Source organism: Crassostrea angulata, chromosome 4, assembly GCF_025612915.1.
Source record: "Crassostrea angulata isolate pt1a10 chromosome 4, ASM2561291v2, whole genome shotgun sequence".
Lineage (NCBI taxonomy): Eukaryota > Metazoa > Mollusca > Bivalvia > Ostreida > Ostreidae > Magallana > Magallana angulata.
The window spans coordinates 15,966,764-15,994,307 of NC_069114.1; the positions used below are offsets into that span (position 1 = coordinate 15,966,764).

Below are 27,544 nucleotides of genomic sequence, written 5' to 3' on the forward strand. Positions count from 1 at the left end.
GAGATGTCACCAAGATCTACATGATCTATAGGTGAAATTTTCTGCATGTAATGAATAATTCATCAATAGCAATTATTTTAAGAGCATAAGATGTTTTATAAATGATTAAATTTAAATAAAGTTTATTTAATCTAATAAAAAAAAATCAATGCACCTTCCAAAACTTTCAAACCACACTTCATGGATGGCTGCATTTGGCCTTGGATCAACGCTCCTGCGAACGCGTCTATTTAGGTCAGTTTTCTTTAAGAATTCATAGTATGACAAATCCTCTTCAAAGGCTGCAAAAAGTAAAATTATTCAATATGTATTATATTTCTATATTTACCCCTGGCAATTGCACAAAACTTATATAGTAAATGCACACATTTTCAAACGTTCATGCAGTTCTTAAAATTTTTAGTCGAACGTTACATGCATCTCTTGATTATGAAAATTTACCTAAATCTTCCCCCCCCCCCCCAAAAAAAAGCTAATTTTCTAAATTTTTCAGCCCCGGTCCCAGTAAAAAAAAAAGGAGACGTTAGGTCTGTGGTGCTCCTGAGAAGTCAATAAACAGTGATTGAGTGATAGAACACCATTAAGACCACACCCTTGATTCGTTTGTCTGTACCCACCGTATGCACACGAGAAGCAGAGTAGATATATATATACACAAAATTCCATACTGCCTATTAGAATTTAGAAACATTACACACAGAAACACAAAAAGGTCCAAATAAGTTGCTTTTGTTACTCGCAACACGAAAACGAAAACAACTGGTATTTTCTACTTTCATTTTCACGTCTTGATATGCTCGCCTAATACCCCAAAACTTATTATATATAGTTTACAGATTGTCAGATCGTTCACAATAAAAAAAAATAACATTAGATTTATAATAAAATTGTTTTATTTTATGAATGTATTTTTAAATATTTAATCAGATAAGATACATAAGATTGTAAGATTCTACATGTATTATTATTGTGTTTGTTATAAAAGCATCCACACAATGTAACGTTAACTTTTTTTTTTAATTAAAAAAAACTTAAAAATTAAAATAAAAACAGAGATATTTATGAATTCTTCTGAATACACATACTATAATAAATACTAGTTTAGAAGGCCACTTTTTGTGCTCTGTTATCTTTCAAATAAGATCTATACCTACATGTATAGGCCTATATTTCTGGTAAATAGTTGAACAGTTCGTCTGCTCAAGAGAAACGATACTCAACACCGAGGTGCGCTCATTTGGTGTGTAGAGTTTGTCAGGGATAAATCACAGGTATAAGTAATAGTAGATGTATATTACAATCCAAAAGACGGGGAAACTTTGATAATTGTTTCTTCTTAATCAGACTTTCAAGAAGTACAAGCACCTGTTGTGCGCCGATGCGCTAACCAGCTATAACGTCTGGCACTATTTCTTGATAAGTTGATTATCAGATATACAGTTATATGGTTTAGTTCTACAGCATAACAAATGATTGACTAATGTATTCAAAATCTTTTCAAAAATGAAAAATTGTAGGTAGAGGAGTGAATAAAAATGTCTTCACTAATCAATTATGTCTGCAAGTTACTTGATATTCTAAAGAATATTCCAGCCTCTTGTTAGAATTACCTATATTTATATGTAAAGTAATGTGAAGCTTTTTGAAATTGCTACATTTAGCTAAATTTAGCAATAAAGCTAAATTAAGAGAATGTGCCTAGCGCTAAAGTTGTTTCTGCCTGTATAATATTATGTTTCAAATGTAACGTACTGTCAACTGACTAGTTCGATCATGACGTCGCCAGATCATTGCTCAATTCAGTGGTAGAGCATCTGATTTGAGAGTCACGGAACTCGGATTCAAATTAAGTCTGGCCCGTCATTATTTCTTCCATATCCTGTTACATTTGGTGCTGTGCCAACCCCTGAAACTGACAGATTAACTCCTGCCAGGGGAAAGACTATGGAGATGTAAAAGATACCATTTACGGGGGAAGGAATGTGATGCTCAGACTGGTTTGGTCACTGGCACCAGATTGCTCAGTTGGTACTGAACACTTGGCAAAAGATTCATGGGCCCAGGTTTGAATACCGGACTGGTCCATTATTATTTTATCCATCCATTTACACACTATATACTGTAGATTCCTAATATAAATGTGAGGAATTTTCACTTGAAATCGCGAGAGGCAATCCTCGTGGAGCCAAATCTCAGTTGATATTATAAGCATTTGAGCTTTTCCAGAACTTAATTCTTAAATTTATAAAACAGTTGCATTTAAGATTGAATGTTAATAATCAAACCATTTTTTATAGAGGGTATATACAAGACATTAATTGTATTGGTAATATATCAGTGTGAACATGTAGTACATGTATTACAGCAACATTTATATTTAATGTATACGTCGAGTTGTCTGAAATTTACTAAACAGTATCATACTGTAAGTTAGTGTTACTTTTAAGACTTCTCTGATGCCTAGAAGCCAGTCCTGTTATACACAAAGGTGCTGTTACAAATTGTTTCTTTTGGTAAATTTTTGGACTGGGGGTATAAATTAGATCAGGCCCCAGGATCATGATCAAAGCTGTCTTTGACTGGAGTTGAAATTTGTACACTATTAATAGTGTTTTTATTGCCTGATTAAAACGGTCGAAAAATAAAATGCTATTGATATGTATCTGTTATATTAATATTATGCTGATAGTTACAAATTTTAAAAGTTTAATTATTATAAAATTTCTTGATTTAACAATAAAATGAAGGATATCGATCATCTGATTCTATTATGAAATAAATGATAAAATGTGTTGATTTCTTTGACAGGTGCATAAAAAAGATACCCCGGTGGATTAGACAATGGATTTAAGTTTTCTGTGGATTAGTCTTCTCATGCAGTTGGTTTTGACTGGGGCCACTCTATCAAAGAATGACAAGAAAAAAGAAAAACAAAAAGAGGTATATTTAATTTACCTGCTATAATTATTTTACCTGTTATAATCATCTCATCTAAAAAATATCTTAACTCTGGTTTTTAAAGATGTCTAATTAAAAGTGTTTGAAAACATACGTATACATGTATAGTCGGCTCACTATGGAATTCACAACTTCCATTTTGTATATAAATACCCATTGCATCAAATGGTCTCCAGTGTTCCTTGGTTAATATGATATCTGAGGGTTAATTTTTCTCTGTCTTTGATATTGATTTATAGTTTAATAAGTTTAGCTTGACTGGGCAATGTTTCCTTTTTTTCCTTCAGTGTTAATTAATCACTGTTCAAATCAATGTAAACAAGAGGGCAACATAACATAGATATTAATTGATATAGATTTTTATTTCTTGTAATTTAGGTTTAGATTCATTTCTATTTTACAAGGTGACATTGAGTTCAGTTAATGTCATAGACAGAGGCCTGGTCACAGAAAAACTCAAATCTAAAGACATCATCAAGGAACATGCATCCTATTGTGACAGGGACAGAGAGGTCAAACATTTCCCAGGGGTCACTCTGGCCTACGTTACGCCTGTAAGTATACCAAAGAAATACATGCACAGTTATGCAAAGGTAAGATAAAGAAGTGGCTGCTTCAGGCTTTTTGGACAATTTGGGGGGAGGGGGGTTGAAATTCTTATATCATGTATCTTTTTGGGCCAAATAAATCAATATAATAGTTCTCGGACCAAAGATTTTGAAATATAAGGCTGCAGGCATCTATTTCTTTTTACTTTTAAAGGGGAATAACTCAATGACAGATTTAAACTTAAATTGGGCTATTCCCCTTTTTCAATATTGCAATTCACTATCAATACAGCAGCAATTGACATATAGTGATCCAGTGCCTCAGAAAATACATTGAAATTTTTTTTGGCTTTGGTACACGTAAGCTTTCCTCAAAACGAAAATGGATAATTAATTAATTTTCCACTGCTGAATCTGTCTGACTATATGTTTGAAATTGTTATGTTTGAATATATGTTACAGCCATTTATATACTGATATCAAGTTGCTAATATTAGCCTGAAAGTGATGTTTGTGAGGATAACACTTTCATTTTAGTTAGAAAGAAGAATGATGATGATCTAAAACTTGAAGTATTAAAAAATAACAAATTGATTACTTTCAGTCTGTAAAATAATGCTGGCCCCAGCACCTACTATTGGATGCATTTTATTTTTGTTTTCAGTTGTATCAGTTTTGTTTAGTTGGTTTCTTTCTCTTGTTTTTATTCATACACTTGAAGAGCATCAAATCTGATGTCATATAAAGATTATGCTACCTGTTTCAAAAAGTTTATCTTTTAATTTAATTGTTTTAATAAACCATCCTTTGTATGTTATACACTTACAACATTACAGTTACCTTATAAAATTCAATTTAATTGGGCTAAATTTATGCCTTCAAACAATTCATACATCTATATAAAACCACATATACATGTAAATTGGTACATATTTATTGTTTGTTATTTTTATTGTGTGATATTTTTTTTCCAGTGGAACAATCATGGGTATGATGTTGCCAAGATTTTCTCTCAAAAATTCTCCTTTGTGTCGCCGGTATGGTTACAGATCAAACGGAGGAAAGGCGGGACTTTCTTTGTACAAGGAGACCACGACATAGATCAGGGTATAATGATGTATAATGATGTATAATGATTTTATAAATATTTCCAAATTTGCAAAACTGTAGGAAATCTGCATGATGAAATCATTACGGTAGTTTACTAATTATAATTTAGTTTTGTAACTGAATGGTCCTTTAGTAATATTGATTTAGTTCATTAGATTAAGTTTGCTTTTCTCCTACTTTAAGGGTATACATGTATGTTATTTAAGGTACATAGTTTTTGTAATAACATGATATGTCATATATATATATATGATATCAACCTCAGTTATAATAGAGTAGGCTTATTAAATGGGTGTTAGGAAGGAATTAATGCAATGAAATTTTTCAATTAGGTTTGTGGAGGTGGTTACAGTATATTTAACATCAAGGAATGTATGGAGATGAAGTTTTAATAGTTATCATTTTGCATTGAGTTTATCATTTTCAGGATGGGTAGAAGATGTTACAAAAGGAAAATCAACTGAAATGGGTAAGGTGTTACATTTTCACCATTGGGTACATTCCATTTAATGATCACCTGAGGAGGCTGGGTGGTCAACCAATTATACATCAGATCTACCTTAATATTTTTATACTGTATACAGGGAAATATTCGCCCCGTTTTATTTTCGCCCCTTTTGCCTTCGTTGTCAGAAGGCAAATTTAAGACTGGGCAAACTCTACATTGCAAATTATATCTCTGTTAACACAACTGCATCTAGGCGAATTCAAGACGGGGCGAAACCGTTTGCAAATGTAAAAAGGTGAAAATTACACGAGGGCGAAAATAACCCTGCATACAGTAGATGATTTGTTTAGCTATAAACCTTGTTTTACCGGGAATAAAGTAAACTTCCATGTTTTAGCTTAAAAGCTGAACTCTGCTTGTAAAATGGCACAGTCACACTGGTATATAAATCTTTGATTTTGTTACACTCGATTGCACACCTGAAAATCATAGCAAACGTGTAGTGTTCCTGTCGAGGTTTTTGGATTTTATGCATTTATTTCTTATTTTATGTGCATATATTCTGTTTGTAAAAAATGCATTGACCTGTTTATTTGATGTACAGGTAAGTATTCTCCTGGCTTGAAAAAAGGGCATAAAATTTGAGTAACATAACAAGGCAAGATGAACAGCCTCACAGGTGAGACCTCTACAGCAAAATACTTTAAACTGTTAACGAGTCTGCAGCTTATATAGGGGTTGCAGGTATACGATGATGAAAGAGAAATATGACGGATAGTGTCTAATTAGAGCAGTGTTCAGCTTTAAGTTTTAATTGTTATTTGCATACTGTAGAAGCACATATATTCGTTGGGTTAAACTTTCATTGTTTTTAAACCAAATACAGTTTCGATGGTATTTAATTTCGTGATATCACAACCTCTAAATTGTATTTTGTATCAACTCTGTATTTATTAATACTTGGGTTAAAAATTCATCATGGATTTAATTTCGTTGATAAATTGGCCAACGAATAAAACGAAATTAAATTCTCAACAAATATTATACAATATAGCTATATACAGAGCTCGAGCCTCTCCAAGGCAAGTAAAACTTGCTCAATATACTAGATATTTTAAGTACAGGTATATCTGTTGTGTTCAGTTTGGTGATGCCCAAGGTTTGTCTTAAAAAATTGTCAGATATGTAGAGTTGAACTTATGTTTATCGAATACTAAAACATTAAGTGAATAGTCCAAATGACCCACTAATCAGAATGTTTTACCTTTTTTCCCTTTCTTACTATTGTATAATGATATTTATCGATGTACGGCTTCATTGTTCCCATTTGTTATTTCAGTTCCTAGAGTCCTGTTTGATGGCTGGAGTAGATCAGACTATGAAAGCTTATTTTCTGATGAAAGTGCCATAGAAGACTGTGCAAATGTTCTTCTCAAATTTATCAAAGTATGTGCATTCTAACATATAATACCTTAATACCAGTAGCTGCATTTTTTATTTATTTCTTGAGGTTTCAAACATTAAATGTTATTGCCAGAAGTGAATACTTGAATGTTCATTTTTTTAGAAAAAGAAATTTCCTGGAATAGTGGTTGAAATCTGGTCACAGCTTGGTGGAAAGTACAGAAAGTAAGAACTTTGTTTAGTGTCTGAAATCTTTGTATACAAATGAGATATTGATTACCACACCCCACCCCCCCACCCCCTCCTTTCCATCATTATTTTCCTTCGATAAAATGGACAAAATGTTTGGAAATTGATGGTATGCCAGTCAGTAGACCAAGTGTTACAATGTCTTTGGATCCCATATTAAAACAAACATCAAACTCGGATACCCCATAAGACATACATTGAATAGAGCCACAGTCAATTTTAAGGCCAATTAAGGAACAAGGGTAAAAATATTTAATTTGGAAGTTTACTATTATACCAAGTGTCTGTACATTAATTGTGCATGCCTTACTGTTAGATTTTTAAATGTACCTATTTAGGCAATATATTGTTCCATGTCTTTTAAGGTTATCCGATCCTCAGACTTAAAAGTATTTTTTTTTTAGCTCACCTAAGCCAAAGGCTCAAGTGAGCTTTTCTGATCACAATTTGTCTGTTGTCTGTCGTTGTCGGCGTTGTCGTCGTCGTTAACTTTTCACATTTTCATCTTCTAAAAAACCACTGGGCAGATTTCAACCAAATTTGGCACAAAGCATCACTAGGTGAAGGGGATTCAAGTTTGTTCAAATGAAGGGCCACGCCCTCTTTAAAGGGGAGATAATTGAGAATTATTGAAAATTTGTTGGTATTTTTCAAAAATCTTCTTCTCAAAAACTATTCGACCTGAGAAGCTTAAACTTGTGTGGAGGCATCCTCAGGTAGCGTACATTCAAGTTTGTTCAAATCATGGTCCCCGGGGGTAGGGAGGGGCCACAAGAGGGGGATCAAATTTTACATAGGAATATATAGAGAAAATCTTTAAAAATCTTATTCTCAAAAACTATTAGGCCAGAAAAGCTCAAATTAAAATGGAAGCATCCTTAGATAGTGTAGATTCAAGTTTGTTCAAATCATGGTCTCCAGGGGAAGGGTGGGGCCACAACAGGGGGTTCAAGTTTTACATAGAAATATATAGAGAAAATCTTTAAAAATCTACTTCTCAAAAAGTATTAGGCCAGAAAAGCTCAAATTTGAATGGAAGCATCCTCAGGTAGTGTAGATTCAAGTTTGTTCAAATCATGATCCTTGTGGGTAGGGTGGGGCCACAATAGAAAATCAAGTTTTACATAGGAATATATAGAGAAAATCTTTAAAAATCTTATTCTCAAAAACTATTAGGCCAGAAAAACTCAAATTAAAATGGAAGCTTCCTCAGGTAGTGTAGATTCAAGTTTGTTCAAATCATGGTCCCTGGGGGTAGGGTGGGGCCACAAGAGGGGATCAAGTTTTACATAGGAATATATAGAGAAAATCTTTAAAAATCTTATTCTCAAAAACTATTAGGCCAGAAAAGCTCAAATTAAAATGTAAGCTTCCTCAGGTAGTGTAAATTCAAGTTTGTTCAAATCATGGTCCCAGGGGGTAGGGTGGGGCGACAATTGGGGGATCAAGTTTGACAAAGGAATATATAGAGAAAATCTTTAAAAATCTTCTTCTTAAAAACTATTAGGCCAGAAAAGCTCAAATTAAAATGGAAGCATCCTCAGGTAGTGTAGATTCAAGTTTGTTCAAATTATGGTCTCCAGGGGTAGGGTGGGGCCACAATTGGGGGATCAAGTTTTACATAGGAATATATAGAGAAAATCTTTAAAAATCTTATTCTCAAAAACTATTAGGCCCGAAAAGCTCAAATTAAAATGGAAGCATCCTTAGGTAGTGTAGATTCAAGTTTGTTCAAATCATGGTCTCCAGGGGTAGGGTGGGGCCACAATAGGGGGATCAAGTTTTACATAGAAATATATAGAGAAAATCTTTAAAAATCTTCTTCTCAAAAACTATTAGGCCAGAAAAGATCAAATTTGAGTGGAAGCATCCTCAGGTAGTGTAGATTCAAGGTTGTTCAAATCATGATCCTTGTGGGTAGGGTGGGGCCACAATAGGGGGATCAAGTTTTACATAGGAATATATAGAGAAAATCTTTAAAAATCTTATTCTCAAAAACTATTAGGCCAGAAAAACTCAAATTAAAATGGAAGCTTCCTCAGGTAGTGTAGATTCAAGTTTGTTCAAATCATGGTCCCAGGGGGTAGGGTGGGGCGACAAGAGGGGGATCAAGTTTGACAAAGGAATATATAGAGAAAATCTTTAAAAATCTTCTTCTTAAAAACTATTAGGCCAGAAAAGCTCAAATTAAAATGGAAGCATCCTCAGGTAGTGTAGATTCAAGTTTGTTCAAATTATGGTCTCCAGGGGTAGGGTGGGGCCACAATTGGGGGATCAATTTTACATAGGAATATTTAGAGAAAATCTTTAAAAATCTTCTTCTTAAAAACTATTAGGCCAGGAAAGCTCAAATTAAAATGGAAGCATCCTCAGGTAGTGTAGATTCAAGTTTGTTCAAATCATGGTCTCCAGGGGTAGGGTGGGGCCACAATTGGGGGATCAAGTTTTACATAGGAATATATAGAGAAAATCTTTTAAAATCTTCTTCTCAAAAACTATTAGGCCAGGAAAGCTCAAATTAAAATGGAGGCATCCTCAGGTAGTGTAGATTCAAGTTTGTTCAAATCATGGTCCCCGGGGGTAGGGAGGGGCCACAAGAGGGGGATCAAGTTTTACATAGGAATATATAGAGAAGATCTTTAAAAAATGGAGGCATCCTCAGGTAGTGTAGAGTCAAGTTTGTTCAAATCATGGTCCCCGGGGGTAGGGAGGGGCCACAAGAGGGGGATCAAGTTTTACATAGGAATATATAGAGAAGATCTTTAAAAATCTTCTTCTCAAAAACTATTAGGCCAGGAAAGCTCAAATTAAAATGGAAGCATCCTCAGGTAGTGTTGATTCAAGTTTGTTCAAATCATTGTAACCGTGGGTAGGGTGGGGCCACAAGAGGTGGGATCAAGTTTTACATAGAAATATATAAAATCTTTTAAAAAATTCTTTTTACAACTATTTGGCCAAGAAAGCTCAAATTGGCATGTAACCATCCTCAGATAATGTAGATTCAAGTTTGTTCAAATCATGGTCCTTGGGGGTAGGGCGGGATAAATTTTTATATGAAGAGAAAATCTTTAAAAATCTTCTCAAAACTATAAGGCCAGGAAAGCCCAAATTTGAGTGGAAGCATCCCGGGGTCGAATAGATTCAAGTTTGTTTAAATAATAGTCCAGGGGTATGGTGAGACCGCAATGGGGGATGAATTTTTACATAGGAATATATAGAGAAAATCTTTAAAAATCTTCTTTTTAAAGACTATTTGGCCAGAAAAAGCTTAAACTTGTGTAGAGGCATCCTCGGGTGTGTAAATTCAAGTTTGCAAAATCACAGTCCCTAGTGATAGGGCGGGGCCGTGATGGTGGTTTCAATTTTTACATAGGAATATATAGAGAAAATCTTTAAAGATATCCTGGGATTTTCGGTCCAAAACTCAGTACTTAGTGTGAAAGCACAGGTTATGCAGATTTAAGTTTGATGAAACCATGATTCCCTAGAGAAAAGTGGGGCCACGAAATGGGGGAGGGGGGGGGGTATATAGGAATAGAGAAAAATCTTCTTACAGGTACAACAACAAAAAGGGCTTGGTATTCACCCAAAAATAAGAGGTGGATAAAAATTGGCAGATTTTTTTTTTTTACCAAGATCTATTGTACTTAGTTGTCAAGATATTTTGATACTGTAATGCTAATTTGATCAAAATTAAGGCAATAGTTGCTCAGGTGAGCGATGTGGCCCCTTGGCCTCTTGTTATCATTAAAATGTTATTTGTCCTTCAAACTTATATAATAAATGAAATGAAACAAAAATTTAAAAAATTGATGGTATCCATGCATTTTCCAAAGTTATTGTAAATTTGCCCTCGATGGAAACAATGGAATAGATATATTAGTTGAGATCAACAACAAAAAAATTATAGTGATGACTCAAACCCCCTTACCTATATGTACATGTAGTAGATCTCCGTGGAACCACTAAGTCAAGAATTTTGTTGAATAACTGATTGTAATATCAATACTAGAAGACTAAGTACATTTGTCAATATAAAAGGCAGATTTATGGTACAAATTTAAAAAATTGGGATAATTTATAGATATCCAGCATAATTGAGGCTCAAAGATCATTATAACTGCAAATAATTTCATTTGAAAAAGTCAAATGAAAAAAATCTTTTTTTCAAACATATTTTGCTTGAATAAAACAGGGTGAAAGTGAACTATAATTATCATTTTACTATTCCAAACTTGTGAATTTTGTCAGTTTTAAGGAATAATGGGGAAGTTTCTAATTTTGTGTCTTAATTATTCTAAAAGGAAAATTAAACTATCGTATGAGAAAAGTGATAATTGGAGATTTGTTCTATCAAATTTAAAATTCACAAGTACAGATAGGACTCCACTCGCAAAATACCTGAATAACTGCTGTGTATTTTCAGAGAACTGGTTCATTTCCTTAAGCACTTAGGAGAGTTTTTCAAGAATGAGGGTAAAATCTTGATTCTGGTCATTCCTCCACCAGTTTATCCTGGGTAAGTGTTTTTAAGGATTCATACATTCAGAAGTTCAATTATATCTGATGAATATTTGTATGTCTCTTTGGCTTTCACAAGTGTACCTAATCTTAACACAAAACAGGTTCAGGTCTTTTTCATGTCAATTAATGCACCGACCTGGATGAAGGTCGGGTTATTGGGTGGGGTTAGGGGTCCTTTTTATTATATTTCTAAAAAAAAATCCTAAAATTAAACTTTGGAACCCACTTTTAAAACAAAAGCATTCCTTGGAACATCCATAGGAATGCTTATCCTTCTCCAGAAAAATCCAGGACTGTTGTCTACAAGTGGTTGTTTAATATTCAACAGGAATTCAACAGATGGTTGTTGTCAAACTCAGCCCAATTTATAATTTTGTAAATAAAATCTTAGTTCATCTAGAGCAATTTGCATTCAGGTCTAGGTTCAGACTCTTAAAAGCTTATATAAGAACATCCCTGTATCTATTATGCATGTTATGTATACTGCAAGACAAATCCTTTTGGTCAGAGCTCAATCAATCACATGTAACTGTTTGCAGAACATTGGGCATTACACTCATGAATGTTGTGAACCTTTTCATGTAGAATATTTTTTGAGATAATTCATATCACAGCTAACTCTGTCATATGCTTAAATAATACAAATTTTTGTTGCACTTACATGTACATTATGGTTGTGAACATATGTGAAGCTTTACCAAAACGTATTGTAAATGTCTCAACATTATTGATACATTTCAGACCATGCAAACTACAAGGATTTGAATGTATTCATGTATGTAAATGTGACAAATCAGTGAAGAGAAAAACTGTAAAACAGTTTTATTTATTCCTCTCAAATGAAATGATAAAAATTGATTTTATAACACAACATTGGCAGCATACTATAGTAAGTCAGATGAACCTTTATGACAATACGTCAATTATTTTAATTGCCTAAATTTTAAACAAAAATGAATTGGATTTTGACCATCCAGCCTGCTTATCAAGCTCAGTTACTTTAAAAAAGAACAAACTAAATATAAACAACATGTAAACACTACTTTTTTATTTTCCTTATAATTTGCTGTTGTTATTAGATTCAAACTTCATAAATGTTGATAAAGATAAACACACAAATGAATCTAAAACAAATGAACAAAATATGCACAGTTAATATGTTAAGAGAAGAAAAATATTAAAGAGTATGTCTCACAGTGTATTCAAGAACAGAAAAACATTAAAATGCTTAATATACATTACATTTACATCTAATACAACACAAAATGTCAGCATTATTATACAATGCTACATGTAGTGAAAGTGACACATTTGGAGCTTGAGCACAGAAAGCGGGACTTCATATTGTGGTGTTTTAAAAGATCAATCATTTTCAAATAAAAACGGAGCAGTTGGAAATATTTGTATATTATTTTAGAAACTAATTAATGGAGAGCTACTTTTGATCTCCACCTAAAATCTCATCATAAGCAGTTAGAGGTTTATCAAAAGAAAAGCCCTCTTTGGTAGTAGCCCTAACAGTGCCCCACTTTAGAATTTCTGTTGTACTGGAGGATAAAATTGTGGTTGTCATTTCTCGAAAGGGGTCATTAAACTGAGATCTTAGAACATCCCAGTACTTGAATATAGGACTGTTATGGAAGTTTGGTACTGATGCATATGCAATCATTACTTTAACATTATCCACGGTGTTTCGATTTGCTAGATTTGGTAAAATGTAAACTGTTTCATGATATATCAGGTATGATAAAGGAAAAATCATCTGCAAGCATGCTTGTATTTTGCTAGATATTCTGATATTTATTTTATTTAGGACAGATATATATTTCAGACATAAGATACTGTTCCCTGTTGAAAAACTAGTTTTGCAGTTGGAGCATAGACAGTTCAGTGAATTGATTTTTTTCAATGTTTTAGAGTACAGATCATTATATGAAGGAACTTTGTATGCATATCGCAGTTTCTTTAGTTTTCTAATTTGTTTTAGAATTTCTTTATCATACCAAGTCATAGGTTTTAGAATTTCTTTATCATACCAAGTCATAGGTTTTAGAATTTCTTTATCATACCAAGTCATAGGTTTTACGAAGTTTAGAATATCTTTTATTTTAAAAATTTCTTTGCACTGTTCATTTTTCAATTTACATATGACAGTAAGAAAGTTCAAAACATCTTTTTCTAATTCCTTTAGACAGTGTAATTTTTTGGAAATTTTTCTGTTGTTGGTGTTTTTAATTTTGTTGCATTGCCAAGCCACTGACTCTTTCGGAAATACAAAAGATTTATAATCTAAAACTATCTTAAACAGCAGTGCTACATAATTTTGATTTAAAAAAAGAGTGTTACCACCATACATTTTAACATGGTTGAAAAACACACCCAAGAACACCGGGCTGACTGACAATTGATTCATGCAAAAAGCTGTAAGGTTTGATTTTTCTGGCAGCATTTCTACTAGTTTAATAAAACCCTTTGCATACATTTTATGAAGAAAATTTAACTCTGAACTTAGATTACATAGTTCTACTTCATTGAGGAGGAATTCATCATACGAAGATGGCCAATAAATACTTTTCAAATTCTCTACAAAAAAGACATGTGAATAGGGATCGGAACTTACCATCTGAACCACCCATTCATTCTTAAATGGTATATAATAAATTACATTTAATTTGCTTCTAAATTGAACCAGCTCAGAAGAAAGGCATGGAGCAATATCTATGTAATAGGTTAAATTAAAAATAGTATTATTGTCTGGTTTGATGTATTTTAAAGCAGCAATGTTTCCTCCATATGTAATTGAAGTAAGCAGATCTTTTTTGGTAGGCAACTTCGGAAAATTATTTAAAGTGTTATTTAAGAACAAAGAGTCAACTGGATTAAATTCTGTGAAAAGTGTCCAATACTTTCTGTCTTTGTCAATCAACATCTCTGACATATTAATTCCAGACTGGTTGTTGTTTATAAACATTGTCACAATGTCATTCAAAATGAGTGGTCTCAGTAACGGGAATTATTAGTCCTTCAGTAATAAGTCCAAAGATATAAGAACCGTTTTGAATAATTGCATTTTTATAGAGTCTTGGATGGAAATGTTTTAGCAATGCAAGCGTATATATTCTGTTTTTATTAATAGCTGTTTCCATATACAAGAAAATATCTCTCTGTGTTAAAATACTTACATTGACAGTTTCTTTAAAAATCATGTATACAAAATACTCAAATGAATCTAAAATTTGCACGCGCTCACTGAAGCATTCCATTAATTCAAAAATAGCTGACATGGGGCATCTATGAGGTAGAATCAAAATATAGTTATTTTCAATTGGTGTAATTGTACTCATGTGTTCAAATAAAGTATCCAAAACTGTCATTCCATTATTGTCCCTTATTTTGAACAAATTTTTATCAAGTTTGTACTTCAAAGAATATAAAATAGAGTGATTTCCAGACATAGCTGAATAGTGGAGAGGCGTTCTTCCCTCAGTGTCTGGTTCAGCCATTAGTGAATTGTAAGAATCTTCAGAATGTATCATTAAATCAAGTAACCCTATTGTTTTAAATGCATCTTGAAGTCTACTAATCAAACTCTGTTGTTCATTTTTGTATGCTAAATAGTGCAAAACATTTCTTTTGTTAGAGTCTTTTACGCTTGTAAATATTTTATGATGCCTAATAGAAGATACGGCTAAAGATATAAAATTGCGGCATATTGCTGCACTATGTATTGGTGTGGAGCCATTTTGTGACTTGTCATTATAAGACAATATTGCCTCGAATATCCCTCCCAAAGATGGCTCCACTCCACTACAACAGAGATAGTGAAATGGAGTTGCACCGGAAGAATCTTCTGTGTGCCAATTTCTCAACCCATTTTTGTACAAAGCAAATATTGTTTCACTAGTTGAATACAAAGCAAGAAAGTTTTGCAATGCCAATTCTTTTTTACAGCATTTAAAATGGTAATTTCTTATCTCTAATTTTCCTAGGTCTCTTTTCATGCGCTTTATAGTCAACTTATCTTCACATTTTGCATTAAAAAGATGTTTAGACTCATCCAAAAAATAAAGAAGAATATCTTTCCTATCAAATGCCGCTGCAGTGAAGACTGGAGTTCTTCCCCTTGCGTCGGTGCACGTCATTGCGTTTGTTTCTTCTTTTAACAAAATTTTTACTACCTCAAAATAACCGTTTTGCGTTGCTATTTCTAATGCAGTTTCACAAAAGAGAAAACGCTGATCATCTGTCAGAACGTAATCATGTTCATCGCGATCATAGTAAAACTCTCTTGCTCCTTTGCTTTGCAGTCTTCCTTTTCCCTTGGGTATCCAATAAAGACTTCCATTACACGGTAAGCAGTCATCGACTGCTCCTAAAGAAAGCAGGTATTCTACCACATTAGCATGTCCATTCTTTGCAGCAAGGTAAAGTGAATGATTCAAACTGGGAATCCAGAGAGACTCTCTAAATAAAATCAGCAGTTTCAGAATGCGGTAATGGCCATGTTCAGCAGCTAGATGAAAGGAATTCAATCCAATTGCGTTTTCATGAAGTAGATCCACATCATTTTGTATGAGAAGCTTTACAACTTTTTCGTGGCCATTTTGTGAAGCTATGTTAATTAAACTGTAGCCCCAGTGAGCTTCATATTTACAAGTATATATCAAATCTAGTTCCTGTGATAAACTCCTTATTAGAAAAGACGACCTTGCAAACGTCTTGTCAGCTCCATTTTCAAACAGAGCGCCTAGAGATTTAGCATTGCCATATGCGGCTGCAATGTAAGAAGCCGGCGAGTTCGCTTCGTCTTTACTGTCTACTTGGAGATCTGGAGTGACATCTATCAACAATTTAATTGTTTGATGTGAATTTAACCGAGCAACCGTTTCATGCAAAAGTCCATCAAACAATTGAACTGTTTCACTTTGTCGTAGAGAATTAATTTCCTCTTTAAACATTTTCTGAAGGGCATTGTTTTGACAATTTGCAACGTGATAAACCATATATATGAAGTCGATTCGAGATGTGTGTTCCTTTCGATGTTTTAAATTAGTGATCAAGTACTTCGAAATTTGAACATGACCATTATATTTCGATACATAATATTTTTTAAGAAATTTCTTATTTGAAGATATGAAATCAGCAAAACGTTTATGAGCAAATCCTATTCTCCCCGACTCACGTGTCAGAAAATGAGACAAATCTCCAGACAAAAGACGAGAAAGATGTAATTTGTCGTCTAGCTCTGTCAGATTTAGATAATTATAAACATCCTTTACCGTTGGCCGATTTAAAGATGCACACAGGATTTCCAATAAAGATCTTACGCTCTCAAAAGTATCTTGTGATTTACCAAAGACTCTTTCTAAGTTCAGTTCGTAAATATGTTCAAGTGTATCGGGTATTTGATGAAAATCTCCATTTGTCATCCAAAAATCAAAGGCATTTATCAGGAAAAGAAAATTACCATCAACAATGTCTACTAGTTTGTTTATCTGTTGTTCTGACTTTGCCTCAGAAAACATAATTATATTCAATTGTTTTCGTATGGTGTCATTTTGTAACCTTTTCTCTAAATACCGTTTTATATCCAATTCCGCATTTTCTTTGAATCTTGGGTTATTGTAAAGTATGACCCCGGGCGGAAGCCTTTCTCGTATTTGAGAAATATTTCGAGATGTGAATAAAAATTTCACGAAAGCTGGCAGACGCGGGATTTTTTCATACAACAAGGTAAATATATTGTCTTTATCTCTCTCGATACATTCGTCTAAGGCATCAACCATTATAATCATCGTGTCAGGTACATTTCGTACTTTTTGTAGTGGACCTAAAATTCCAAAATCAAAACATCCTCGGGGGTCTTCAAAACATCTTTTGGTAAAAAGATATTCCTGTGCCATTTTGTCCAGATGTATAATGTTTCCAAATTCAGGAAATTTTACTGCGATGCTCCCCGCCATGTTTCTGACGAATATTCCAGGATTCAATGTAATATACGAGTCAACGCGACAAAGATGCACTGACATAAGTTTTGAATGTATGGGATATCCAGGAGAGAGTTTGTCACTATCACAAGTGATTTTTGACACAATTGCCGACTTTCCGAATCCCATTTCGGCTGCTATCAGAATACCTCTGTAATCTGTATGCAGTAGTTGATAGCTAATATCTTCAATAAGCCATTCTCTGCCGATAAGAGTTCCATGTGTCTTAATGTAGTACGAAAAATCAAGGTCACTTTCCCATGGAAACGAAAAATCCATTGTAATGCAATCTACAATAGTAAATGCATAATTATGACAAATGCGCTACACATTATATCAAATGGCACACATGGCATGGATTGCAAACTAGATTAAATATATAATTTATGACGTGAATGAAAAGTGCAAGTTAAACAAGTAATACACATTTCTTACCTTTATTGGTGGATATGCTATAAATGTTTTCTTGAAAATTACAATAAAAAACACATAAAAACATTAAAACACTTATTATCGTCACTATCCATATAAACCATGTAGAGATTCTTTTATCTGTCAAGTGTCTTTTATCTTTCTCTTGAAAATATTTTTCTATTTTAGTTGATGTATTTTCTCTGTTTTTCTCTGCTATAACTTGTTGAAGATCTACTACATGGTTATTTTGAAATCGGTTTTCAGTTTTTAGATCATGAAGTACATGCACAGCCTCCTTACACTTTTCATTATGTTTAATTGATTTTTCCTGAAGAACACTAATAAGTATTTTCAAACATTGTCTGAAGTCTTTTTCCTCAACCATTGATGTCTTATTATGAGCAAAATGTTGATTCCGAACTGTACGGACCTTCCCAAGTAATGCTTTGTTATTTCCAATATCAAAATATAAACAGTTTTCAAATAGAGAAACGATATTGATAATGTCATCCATTGTTGACTCTGTCGGGTTTGGACACTTATGTACATAAACGTTCATGATTTGATTGAGGGTTTGTTGTGTACTGTCTCTTCCCCATGTTCTAGAGTCAAACATTTCCCATTTGACACGGTTTACTTGTCCAGGATAGCGCATGTGTCGGCGGAACTCGCTTCTCCATTTTTTGCAGGAATCGCACCACAATGCGTCTTTCGTTGGGTTTGTTTTGGTGCAGCTTATGTTGCACGGTAAAAATCCAGCACATCTATTGGATAGACGCTCATAAAACTTACTGATTTCATTTTGAACGTAATCTTTTAGTCCATCCTTCGTAAACTTCAAGGCAACTACAAGACTAACGTAGTTTTTAAACTTTTCGTCTGACACAAATTTTTCTTTAGTTGTCGCCATTTTGATTTTTTCTGTTTGGTTCGAGGCTACGGAAGTTTAAATGTCTTTTTAAATTTATATTTAATAGTATATGCTTGAACGGCTTGAATGTGAATTTTAACGCTTTGTTTAAATCGATTCATATTCGTGTCTTGAGGAAAATTTTGTTTTCAATTCAAATCTAAACACATATCAGTATATATACCACAGGTTAGTGTAATTGGTATTTAGAATTAAATTTTATTTACACGTTTTAATATTTTTATTTTCTTTATTCAAACATTGTTTAAATGTTGATAAAAATATTAAGCATTTTGTAGATTTTGGAAATTGGTTTTCTGCATTGTTTGTCTTACCATTGTCATCTATTGTTCATTAAAAGTAATTACATCTTCGTCAACACTTTTTATGATTACACAGATTTTCATGTCATTGTTTTAAACTAATGATGTTATCGTTTGTTTAGAGATAAAGTCTGTTCTGCCTGGGATTCTCAGTAAAGCTTATCTTCGACTCATTAATTATGCCAGCAATTATCTGCATTGTATCATCAAAGGTGCATGGCAGGAAAAATTTGCCATTAAGTGTGCGCGTTCACGTGTCGGTCCTTTTTTTAAAAAATGCAATGAGTCATGTATTTATTAGAATTACAAAATGTAACTTCGCGGAAGACTTTTGTGAACATCCAAAAGTATGGGTGTAAATAAGCACAATTCTGTGGTTCTGACTTTTTTATGAAAGCTATGAAAATGTACTTTGTTTTTTAATCATATCATTTCTGGGTGAAGGCATTTCAGGTGTGTTCAAATAAGGGTTTATTCAGTTTCAAGAGGAAGTGATTGGAAAAGGATACATGCATTTTCGCTCCCAGAGACAAATAGCAAGAAATAAATATAAATAGCATTAGGTTTATTGAATATAGTAGACTCAAGATTGTTCCCAAAGGAGGTTGATAGTAAATGAAAAAGACATAGATATACGAATTTCTGATATAAAAAAGAATTATGGCCACTAGAATTTCCATCAGAACCGAACTCAAGTTAATATTATGATGTTTTTTAATTGTAGGAATGTTGACGGAATGTTTGGCAAAAAGGAGTTTGATGAGCTTCTTCCGTATGTGGATGCATTTAGTTTAATGACTTACGATTTCTCTAATCCTTCAAGGTAAGTTTGTTTATACTGTCGCCTTTGATTTATATAATGTTTACATAGTTAATATTATATATCCTTTATAGCCATAAAAGGGTAAAAGGGAAGGCTTATTGTATAGAAACACCTTATACTGAGTCCCCAACAAACTCTTTGTAAATTCACTATATATATATATATATATATATATATATATATATATATATATATATATATATATATATATATATATATATATAAATCGTCAAATTGAATCTTGTTGTGTTGCCAAGTGAAAAAAACGTAAATAATACAGGTCAAGTTGTAATTCAAAGTAAGAATTATTCAATATTATTCTAATATTTAATTTTAATGACGGAATTCGGCGCGATATGTTTTGTATGTTTTATTTAGACCAGGACCGAACAGCCCGCTGTCGTGGATGGAATCCTGTGTTATAGCACTAGCTCCTGACGATGATCCTCAAGTCAGACGGAAAATTTTGCTGGGGTTGAATTTTTATGGAAATGAATATTCTGCAGGAGGGGGTGGTCCTATTGTGGGGAACCAGTAAGTGTTTAATCGCAATTTTTTAACGTAAATCCTTCATCTATTTTTGAAAATGGTTTTTTGTAGAAGAATGAATACTATTAGCGTGTATCTTTCTTAGTTCAGAAACCTTTGTAAAAAAGAATTGTTATGAATGTTTTTATACTTTTATTGTTATAGAGCATGGTAAAATTATGTCGTATGTTATATTTTCCAAATAAAATTCAGTTTGTATTTATTCAAAATGTTGTTTTATATTTCTTTTTTCTGTGGACAAAATTAAATTTGAAAAAAACGGTTTATAAACATCTTGAAGAGACATATTTACTTCAAGAATACTTATTTGCATCATTTTCCCTTTATTTCTTGCAGATATATAGACATTTTAAGGAAATTTAAACCAAAGTTCAAATGGGATCCTCAGTCTGAAGAGCATATAGCTGAATATAAGTATGTTTTCTTCTGTTTTGTTTCAAAGTTCATCAAAATATTTCCAATATTTTAAATATACCATGGTTTCATTTCTAAAACGGTTTTCAAGGATTATGGTTAATCTGAGATGTCAACATAACATTAAAAACTTGCTGATTTTTAGCTCACCGAGACGAAGTCAGGGGGAGCTTATGCTATACCCTCGGCGTCGAAGTTTTTGTTGCAGGTCCTGTATCTAAGCTATTACTTGTCCTATCTTCACTAAACTTGCATGGATGATGCATCTGGACCTACTTATGGACTTGAAAGACTTGAATGCTGAATCTGAGTCCTAAATTTCAAATGCTGGAGGAGGTTAGGGTTGTTGGACCAGGTTAACGTTTTTGTTGCAGGTGCCCTTTGATAGCAATACTAAGTTACTGTTGGTCCTTACTTCACCAAACTTGCATTGATGGTGTGTCTTATGATACTGATGCACCAGGCAGGCTTGGGTGCTGAATCTGAGCTATAGGTTTCAGATGCTGAAGGAGGTTAAGGTTTTTAGAGCTGGTTAAAGTTTTTGTTGCAGGTGCCCTCTGATGATTATATCTTAGTTACTACTTGTCCTAACTTCACCAAACTTGAATGGATGGTGTGTCTAATGATACAGATGCACCTGATAGTCTTGAATGCTGAATCTGAGCCATAGGTTTCGGATGCGGGAGGAGGTTAAGGTTTTTATAGCTAAAGTTTTTGAAACGGGTGTCCTCTGATGATTATATCTTAGTTATTACTTGTCCTAACTTCACCGTACTTCCATGGATGGTGCATCTTATGATACTGATGCACCTGACAGGTTTGAATGCTGAGTCTGAGCCATAGGTTTCAGATGCTGGATATGTTTAGTTTTTTGGAACAGGTCACATGTTTAATAAATAATAGTACTATTTCAAACTTGCATAGTTGATTAAACTGTAGTATGAATGAATCACAGAGGAAGCTTCAGATGCAGAGCTTGATCTCCATTATCCAGGATGCTAAAAATATATCTTAGTTATTACAGGTCCTAACTTCACCAAACTTGAATGGATGGTGTGTCTAATGATACAGATGCGCCTGACAGGCATGGATGTTGAATCTGAGCCATAGGTTTCGGATGCTGGAGGAGGTTAAGGTTTTTATAGCTGGTAAAAGTTTTTGAAACGGGTGCCCTCTGATGATTATATCTTAGTTATTACTTGTCCTAACTTCACCAGACTTCCATGGATGGTACATCTTATGATACTGATGCACCTGACAGGTTTGAATGCTGAGTCTGAGCCATAGGTTTCAGATGCTGGAAATGGTTAAGTTTTTTGGAACAGGTCACACGTTTAATAGATAATAGTACTATTTCAAACTTGCATAGTTGATTAAACTGTAGAATGAATGAATCACAGAGGAAGCTTCAGATGCAGAGCTTGATCTCCATTATCAAGGATGCTAAAAAATATATCTTAGTTATTACAGGTCCTAACTTCACCAAACTTGAATGGATGGTGTGTCTTATGATACAGATGCACTTGACAGGCATGGATGTTGAATCTGAGCCATAGGATGCGGATGCTGGAGCAGGTTAAAGTTTTAATTGCTAGTGCCCTCTGATGATGATATCTTGGTTATTACTGGTTCGAACTTCACCAAACTTGCATGGAGATGCGTCTTATTTATACTGATGCACCTGACAGGTTTGAATGCTGAATCTGAGCCATAGGTTTCGGATGCTGGATGAGGTTTAGTTTTTTTGGAACAGGTCACATGTTTTATAGATGATAGCTTGCATAGTTGATTTAACTATATTATAAATGAAACGCAGTGGTTGCTTCAGATGCAGAGCCTGATCTCCATTATAAAGGATGCTAAAGAAATCTCCTTCCTCACTCAAACCTGCTCGATAGATAGACGTGTTTGTTGATAAATGATATAACATGATTCCTATGATATAGTATTGTTTTGTATGAAACAATATTGTTTAATATAACACAATATAATATCATATGTAATATTATAAAAAAAAAAAAAATTATGTCTTATGTTATGATATTGTATCATGATATCGTTATGTATAGTATTGTATATTATGATACAATATTGTATATTGTTTTCCCTTGGACTGAAATGTCACATTTTCATTGGTTTAAACATAGCACTTGATTGCATCATATATCTCTATATTTGTTCTGTGAGAATTAATGTTAGGCAATATGGCCATCATTGGTCGACGCTTCGCTAAATCATTACGACATTTCATAGTACTTAATACATAAACCGCATGCCGTAAGTTCTTAAAGTATTTTGAGTAGTTGCCCTTTGAAATTATTTAAAATTAGAGTAGTTGCCCTTAGAATATTGACGTCACATTGTTTTGTCTGGAGCAGAACAAAATGGCAGCGTCGAAATTTGCTCAAATCTCTGCAGAGAAAAGGGAGAAAACATTTAAAATAGAATATCAACAAAACATTGTAGGTAAACATGGGTGAAGCAAAGATTTTTAAAGAGTATTTGAAAGGTGAGATTGAAAATTTTGAAGAGTTTAAATGAGTTAAATTGGAGGAGATGATAGGCATCTTATACATGGCTGTGCCATGATCATCGCTATTTGTGAATAAATATGTCGCTTAATAGTTCTCGGGGAAAACAAAACACTTATTAGGTTAGTTACTGACTCACTACGAAAATACATTGGGTTGATCAATCTCATAGACGGCTCGGCTTCGCCTCGCCATCTATGAGATTGATCAACCCAATATATTTCCGTAGTGAGTCAGTAACTAACCTAATAAGTAATAATATTATATTGTATTATTAATTTATTATTTTATCACATGATACTATTACATAAGATATTGCAAAATATAATATTGTATCCTATGATACAATATTGTATATTCTATAATATTGTATCATACGATATTGAATAATATGATATTAGTTTCTGAAATATAGAATTATATCACATAAAATTGTATAATATTATACTGTAATATTATATAATATTGTATCATACGATATTGTATGATATTGGTATATAATATGATATACTATCACATCACATGAAATTGTATTGTATGATATTGTAAAGCATATTATTGTATTATATGATACAATATGTATAATATAATTTTGTATTATATAATATTTTACTTTATCACATAATATTGTATCATTTGATATGATACAATGTTGTATCAAATTATATTGTATCATATGATACAATATCATATTATGTATTAAAAACAATACAGTATGATCATACAATATCATACTATATTATACAGTATAATATCATATGTTTCAATGTTATGATGTATTATGTAATATGATATTGTAATATAATACTATATTGTTTTATATATATTGATATTGTATTATTTTATCAAATACAATAACGTATAACACAATACAATGTCATATCATACGTTACAATATCATTATATTGTATTGTATGATATATGTTGTAAATATGATAGGATGCAATATTTAATGTTATATTATTGTATTGATTAACAAATGAACATATGATTATCATACAATTTTTTAACAGATTATATATGATATTGTGTCAAAACAGAATCCATGAATATCCAAGATCATAAAGTATGATTTTCATTTAATATGAATAAGGTGGTCTCTTAAAGGTGAAGTCTCATAAGGGTGGTGTCTCGTCTCGGTGAGCTTTGTAATCTGTGATTACCTATGTTTTTTATTTCAATAGATTTTTTTTTAATGAAAAAGTGCAATATGATAATATAATTATGCATATATGTTGCTACAAAATAATGAATCATATTGTAAGAAGTATATTTATATTTCGAATAATTTTTAGCTCAATTTGGCACAAAGCATCCTTATGGGAGGGCCAATATAAATTGCAAAAATTAAAGTCCGATCTGTATTCAAAGCGGAGAAAACCATGAAACTGTAGAAAAAGGGGGGTGCATTTTTAAAAATCTTCTTCTCAAGAACTACCGAGGCAAATTCAACGTAGTTTAGCATAAATTATCCTTATGGGAAGGAAAATATAAATTGCAAAAATTAAGGGGTAATTTTGTTTCAAATCGAAGTTATTAGGAAAATAATAATAAAGGAAAGGCGTATTTCAATCGGGCTCGGCATCCGGTAAAATGGGTAGGCAAGAGTTGGCCTGGGCAAAACAAAAGATTGGCAGTTATTAATCTGCCAATCTCATTATAATTTCAGGATATTTGATGGACTAGTATATTTGTATTCGCTGTAGATATTGCTGCAAAATAATGCGTATTTGGAATTGACGATTGCCGATCTGCCCTGGCATTTATTTTGCCACGGCCCGGGTTTGCATACCCATTTTACCAAGACTCGTATTCCATACTTCTAAAACGAGGTTCTTTGTTTAAAGCAGCCATGACATTATACGAAAAAGGGTCGATCTGACTATGATGAATTTGCTTGTTGTGCAACAGTTCGCGTATGAAGGGAAGTTTTGAAACATGAAAAATATATTGGTGCCGATTTTGTGAAGTAAATTGAGGCTAAATATTTCAATGCGTTGACAGTTTTCACACATGACGTTGGTGTTAGCTTGTTCTGATTTTCGTTTCGTTTTCATTATTTATGTTTTGTAACCTGGAAACTATCGTCTGTATTTCGTGATTATTCGTATCAAATCAATCAGAGACTTCGGTAAATCAAACAGTTACGTTAACTGTTTACCTGCGCATATTAAGCAAAGTCTGATGTAGGGGTACTGAAATACAATTCATTCTATCGGTAATTCGGCATTATCTTTTGCGTAATGGTAGATTAATGCAATTGTTGAGATGCTCGGCATTTTCTCTAGTTTATTCAGTTTAAATAGAGTTTGATATCGCTAACGGAAATATGTAGGTATATCCATGTATATATATATGATTCATTTCGAAAAAATAAATTGTTTTCTTTATTTGTTATACATGTAGTGCATGTTGTTTACAATTTCTATTTACTAACCATATTTGAGTGTTAAGCTTCGAATTATAAGCAAGATACAGAGATTTGCTCACAATTCTATGTTTGTACACAGATCTTAAAAGCTAAAGATTAAAAAAGTATAAAAAATTGTCAATATTTATTACGAAAATTTTCAAAATCTGTTCTTCCAGAAACCCACTTATTGAATTGTAAACTTAACCTTTTTAGCTCACCTGAGGATGGGACCACAATAGGGGGTCGAAGTTTAACATGAATATATAGAGTAACTCTTAAGAAATCTTCTTCTCAGAAACTAATCGGCCAGGAAAGCTGAAACTTGTGTGGAAGCATCTTCAGGTAGTGTAGATTCAAAGATGTGAAAATCATGACCCCTGGGGGTAGGGTGGGGCCACAATGGAGGGTCGAAGTTTAACATATGAATATAAAAAGTAAATCTTTAAAAATCTTCTCAGAAACTAATCGGCCAGGAAAGCTGACACTTGTGTGGATGCATCCTTAGGTAGTGAAGATTCAAATTTGTGAAAATCATGACCCCCGAGGGTAGGGAGGGGCCGCAATATGGGATCGACGTTTTACATAGGAATATATACAGTAATCTTTAAAAATCTTCTTCTCAGAAAATAATCAGACAGGAAAGCTGACACTTGTGTGGATGCATCCTCAGGTAGTGTAAATTTAAAAGTTGTGAAAATCATGACCCCCGGGGGTAGGGTGGGGCCACAATGGGGGATCGAAGTTTAACATAGGAATATATACAGTAAATCTTTAAAAATCTTCTTCTCAGAAACTAATTCGCCGGCAAAGCTGGAACTTGTGTGGAAGCATCCTCAGGTAGTGTAGATTCAAAGTTGTGAAAATCATGACCCCTGGGGGTAGGTTGGGGCCACAATGGGGGATCGAAGTTTAACATATGATTATATACAGTAAATCTTCTTCTCAGAAACTAATCAGCCAGGAAAGCTGAAACTTGTGTGAAAGCATCCTCAGGTAGTGTAGATTCAAAGTTGTGAAAATAATGATCCCCAGGGGTAGGGTGGGGCCACAATGGGGGGGTCAAAGTTTAACAAAGGAATATATAGGGTAAATCTTTAAAAATCTTCTCAGAAACTAATCAGCCATATGATTCTTTATAATTGTTAAGACTTTGGCCCCAGGACAATTCTTTGGCCTCACGAGAAGGTTCAGAGTTTGATGTACGTTTATATCCCATATATAAACTATTGTTAGGGATCTTTTTTAGATCTGCAATACTCAACATATGATATGACTATAAAATCATCCTGTTAGAAAAGGGACTGCCGGTAATGATTATAAACATAAGAATATCCAGGGGAAAATGGATTTTATTTAGACAGGATTTACATGAATTATTGTACATTGTCCAGATAGTTTGTATTATGACTCCATTGAGGTGATTTTATCATACCTCTTGTTCCTCAGGTGAGCGATGTGGCCCATGGGCCTCTTGTTTACGTTGTTGTGTTATTTGCAGTTTTCTTTATAACTTATAATGTTGTGATTAAGCCGCGTATGATTTTGTCAGTGATATTATGCCAGAGTTCATTTCTCATTTATTTCAATCATTTTGATGGGCGTGGTCGTTTCAGAACGGACCGAGGGCACGGTCTGGTGTACTACCCCACACTACAATCCTTACAGAGGAGGCTGGATCTGTCCAAACGCCTGGGGACGGGAATCTCCATCTGGGAAATAGGACAAGGACTGGACTACTTTTATGACTTGCTGTGACTTTTGCATAATAAAATTTTACTTTTATTTCCTTTTGTTGTTATCCTCAGCAATAATAGTACAATGAGTTTTCAAAAGTATCGATAAATACCTCATATTTTGACCATGGATCGTGTGTTTGTATTCATTGAAATGTAAGACAGTCTGGTGGGAGATTTTTCCATCTGTTCTTCATTAACAATCA

General features: G+C 33.3%; 3 protein-coding genes across 5 annotated transcripts in view; 1 reads left to right on the forward strand and 2 right to left on the reverse strand.

Moving 5' to 3' along the window:
- LOC128179872 (ADAM 17-like protease) overlaps window positions 1–785 on the reverse strand; it is a 36,931-nt gene extending 36,146 nt beyond the window's left edge. The window contains exons 1-2 of the mRNA XM_052847539.1: window positions 618–785; window positions 155–281 (exon numbers count right to left, since the gene is read on the reverse strand). Of these exons, the coding sequence (XP_052703499.1) occupies window positions 155–281; window positions 618–666 (176 nt within the window). The 5' untranslated portion in view covers window positions 667–785. The remainder of the gene's footprint in view (window positions 1–154; window positions 282–617) is intronic.
- Window positions 177–27,387, forward strand: LOC128179871 (chitinase domain-containing protein 1-like). 3 transcript variants are annotated; one of them, XM_052847537.1, is made up of 12 exons: window positions 177–234; window positions 2,809–2,940; window positions 3,363–3,512; window positions 4,481–4,613; window positions 5,044–5,085; window positions 6,404–6,510; window positions 6,632–6,693; window positions 11,144–11,236; window positions 19,600–19,698; window positions 20,077–20,232; window positions 20,584–20,661; window positions 27,219–27,387. In XM_052847537.1, the coding sequence occupies exons 2-12, from the start codon at window positions 2,842–2,844 to the stop codon at window positions 27,358–27,360; spliced, it is 1,161 nt and encodes a 386-aa protein (XP_052703497.1). In that variant the 5' UTR covers window positions 177–234; window positions 2,809–2,841; the 3' UTR covers window positions 27,361–27,387. The 3 variants fall into 3 exon arrangements, with proteins under 3 accessions (XP_052703497.1, XP_052703496.1, XP_052703498.1); XM_052847536.1 differs by lacking the exon at window positions 177–234 and adding an exon at window positions 1,183–1,271; XM_052847538.1 differs by lacking the exon at window positions 177–234 and adding an exon at window positions 1,218–1,240.
- On the reverse strand, window positions 13,683–18,388 carry LOC128179870 (ankyrin repeat domain-containing protein 50-like). The gene is made up of 2 exons (XM_052847535.1): window positions 17,664–18,388; window positions 13,683–17,518 (listed from the first exon to the last, which is right to left on the reverse strand). The coding sequence occupies exons 1-2, from the start codon at window positions 18,295–18,297 to the stop codon at window positions 14,223–14,225; spliced, it is 3,930 nt and encodes a 1,309-aa protein (XP_052703495.1). The 5' UTR covers window positions 18,298–18,388; the 3' UTR covers window positions 13,683–14,222.
- Window positions 27,388–27,544: the final 157 nt, after the last annotated feature.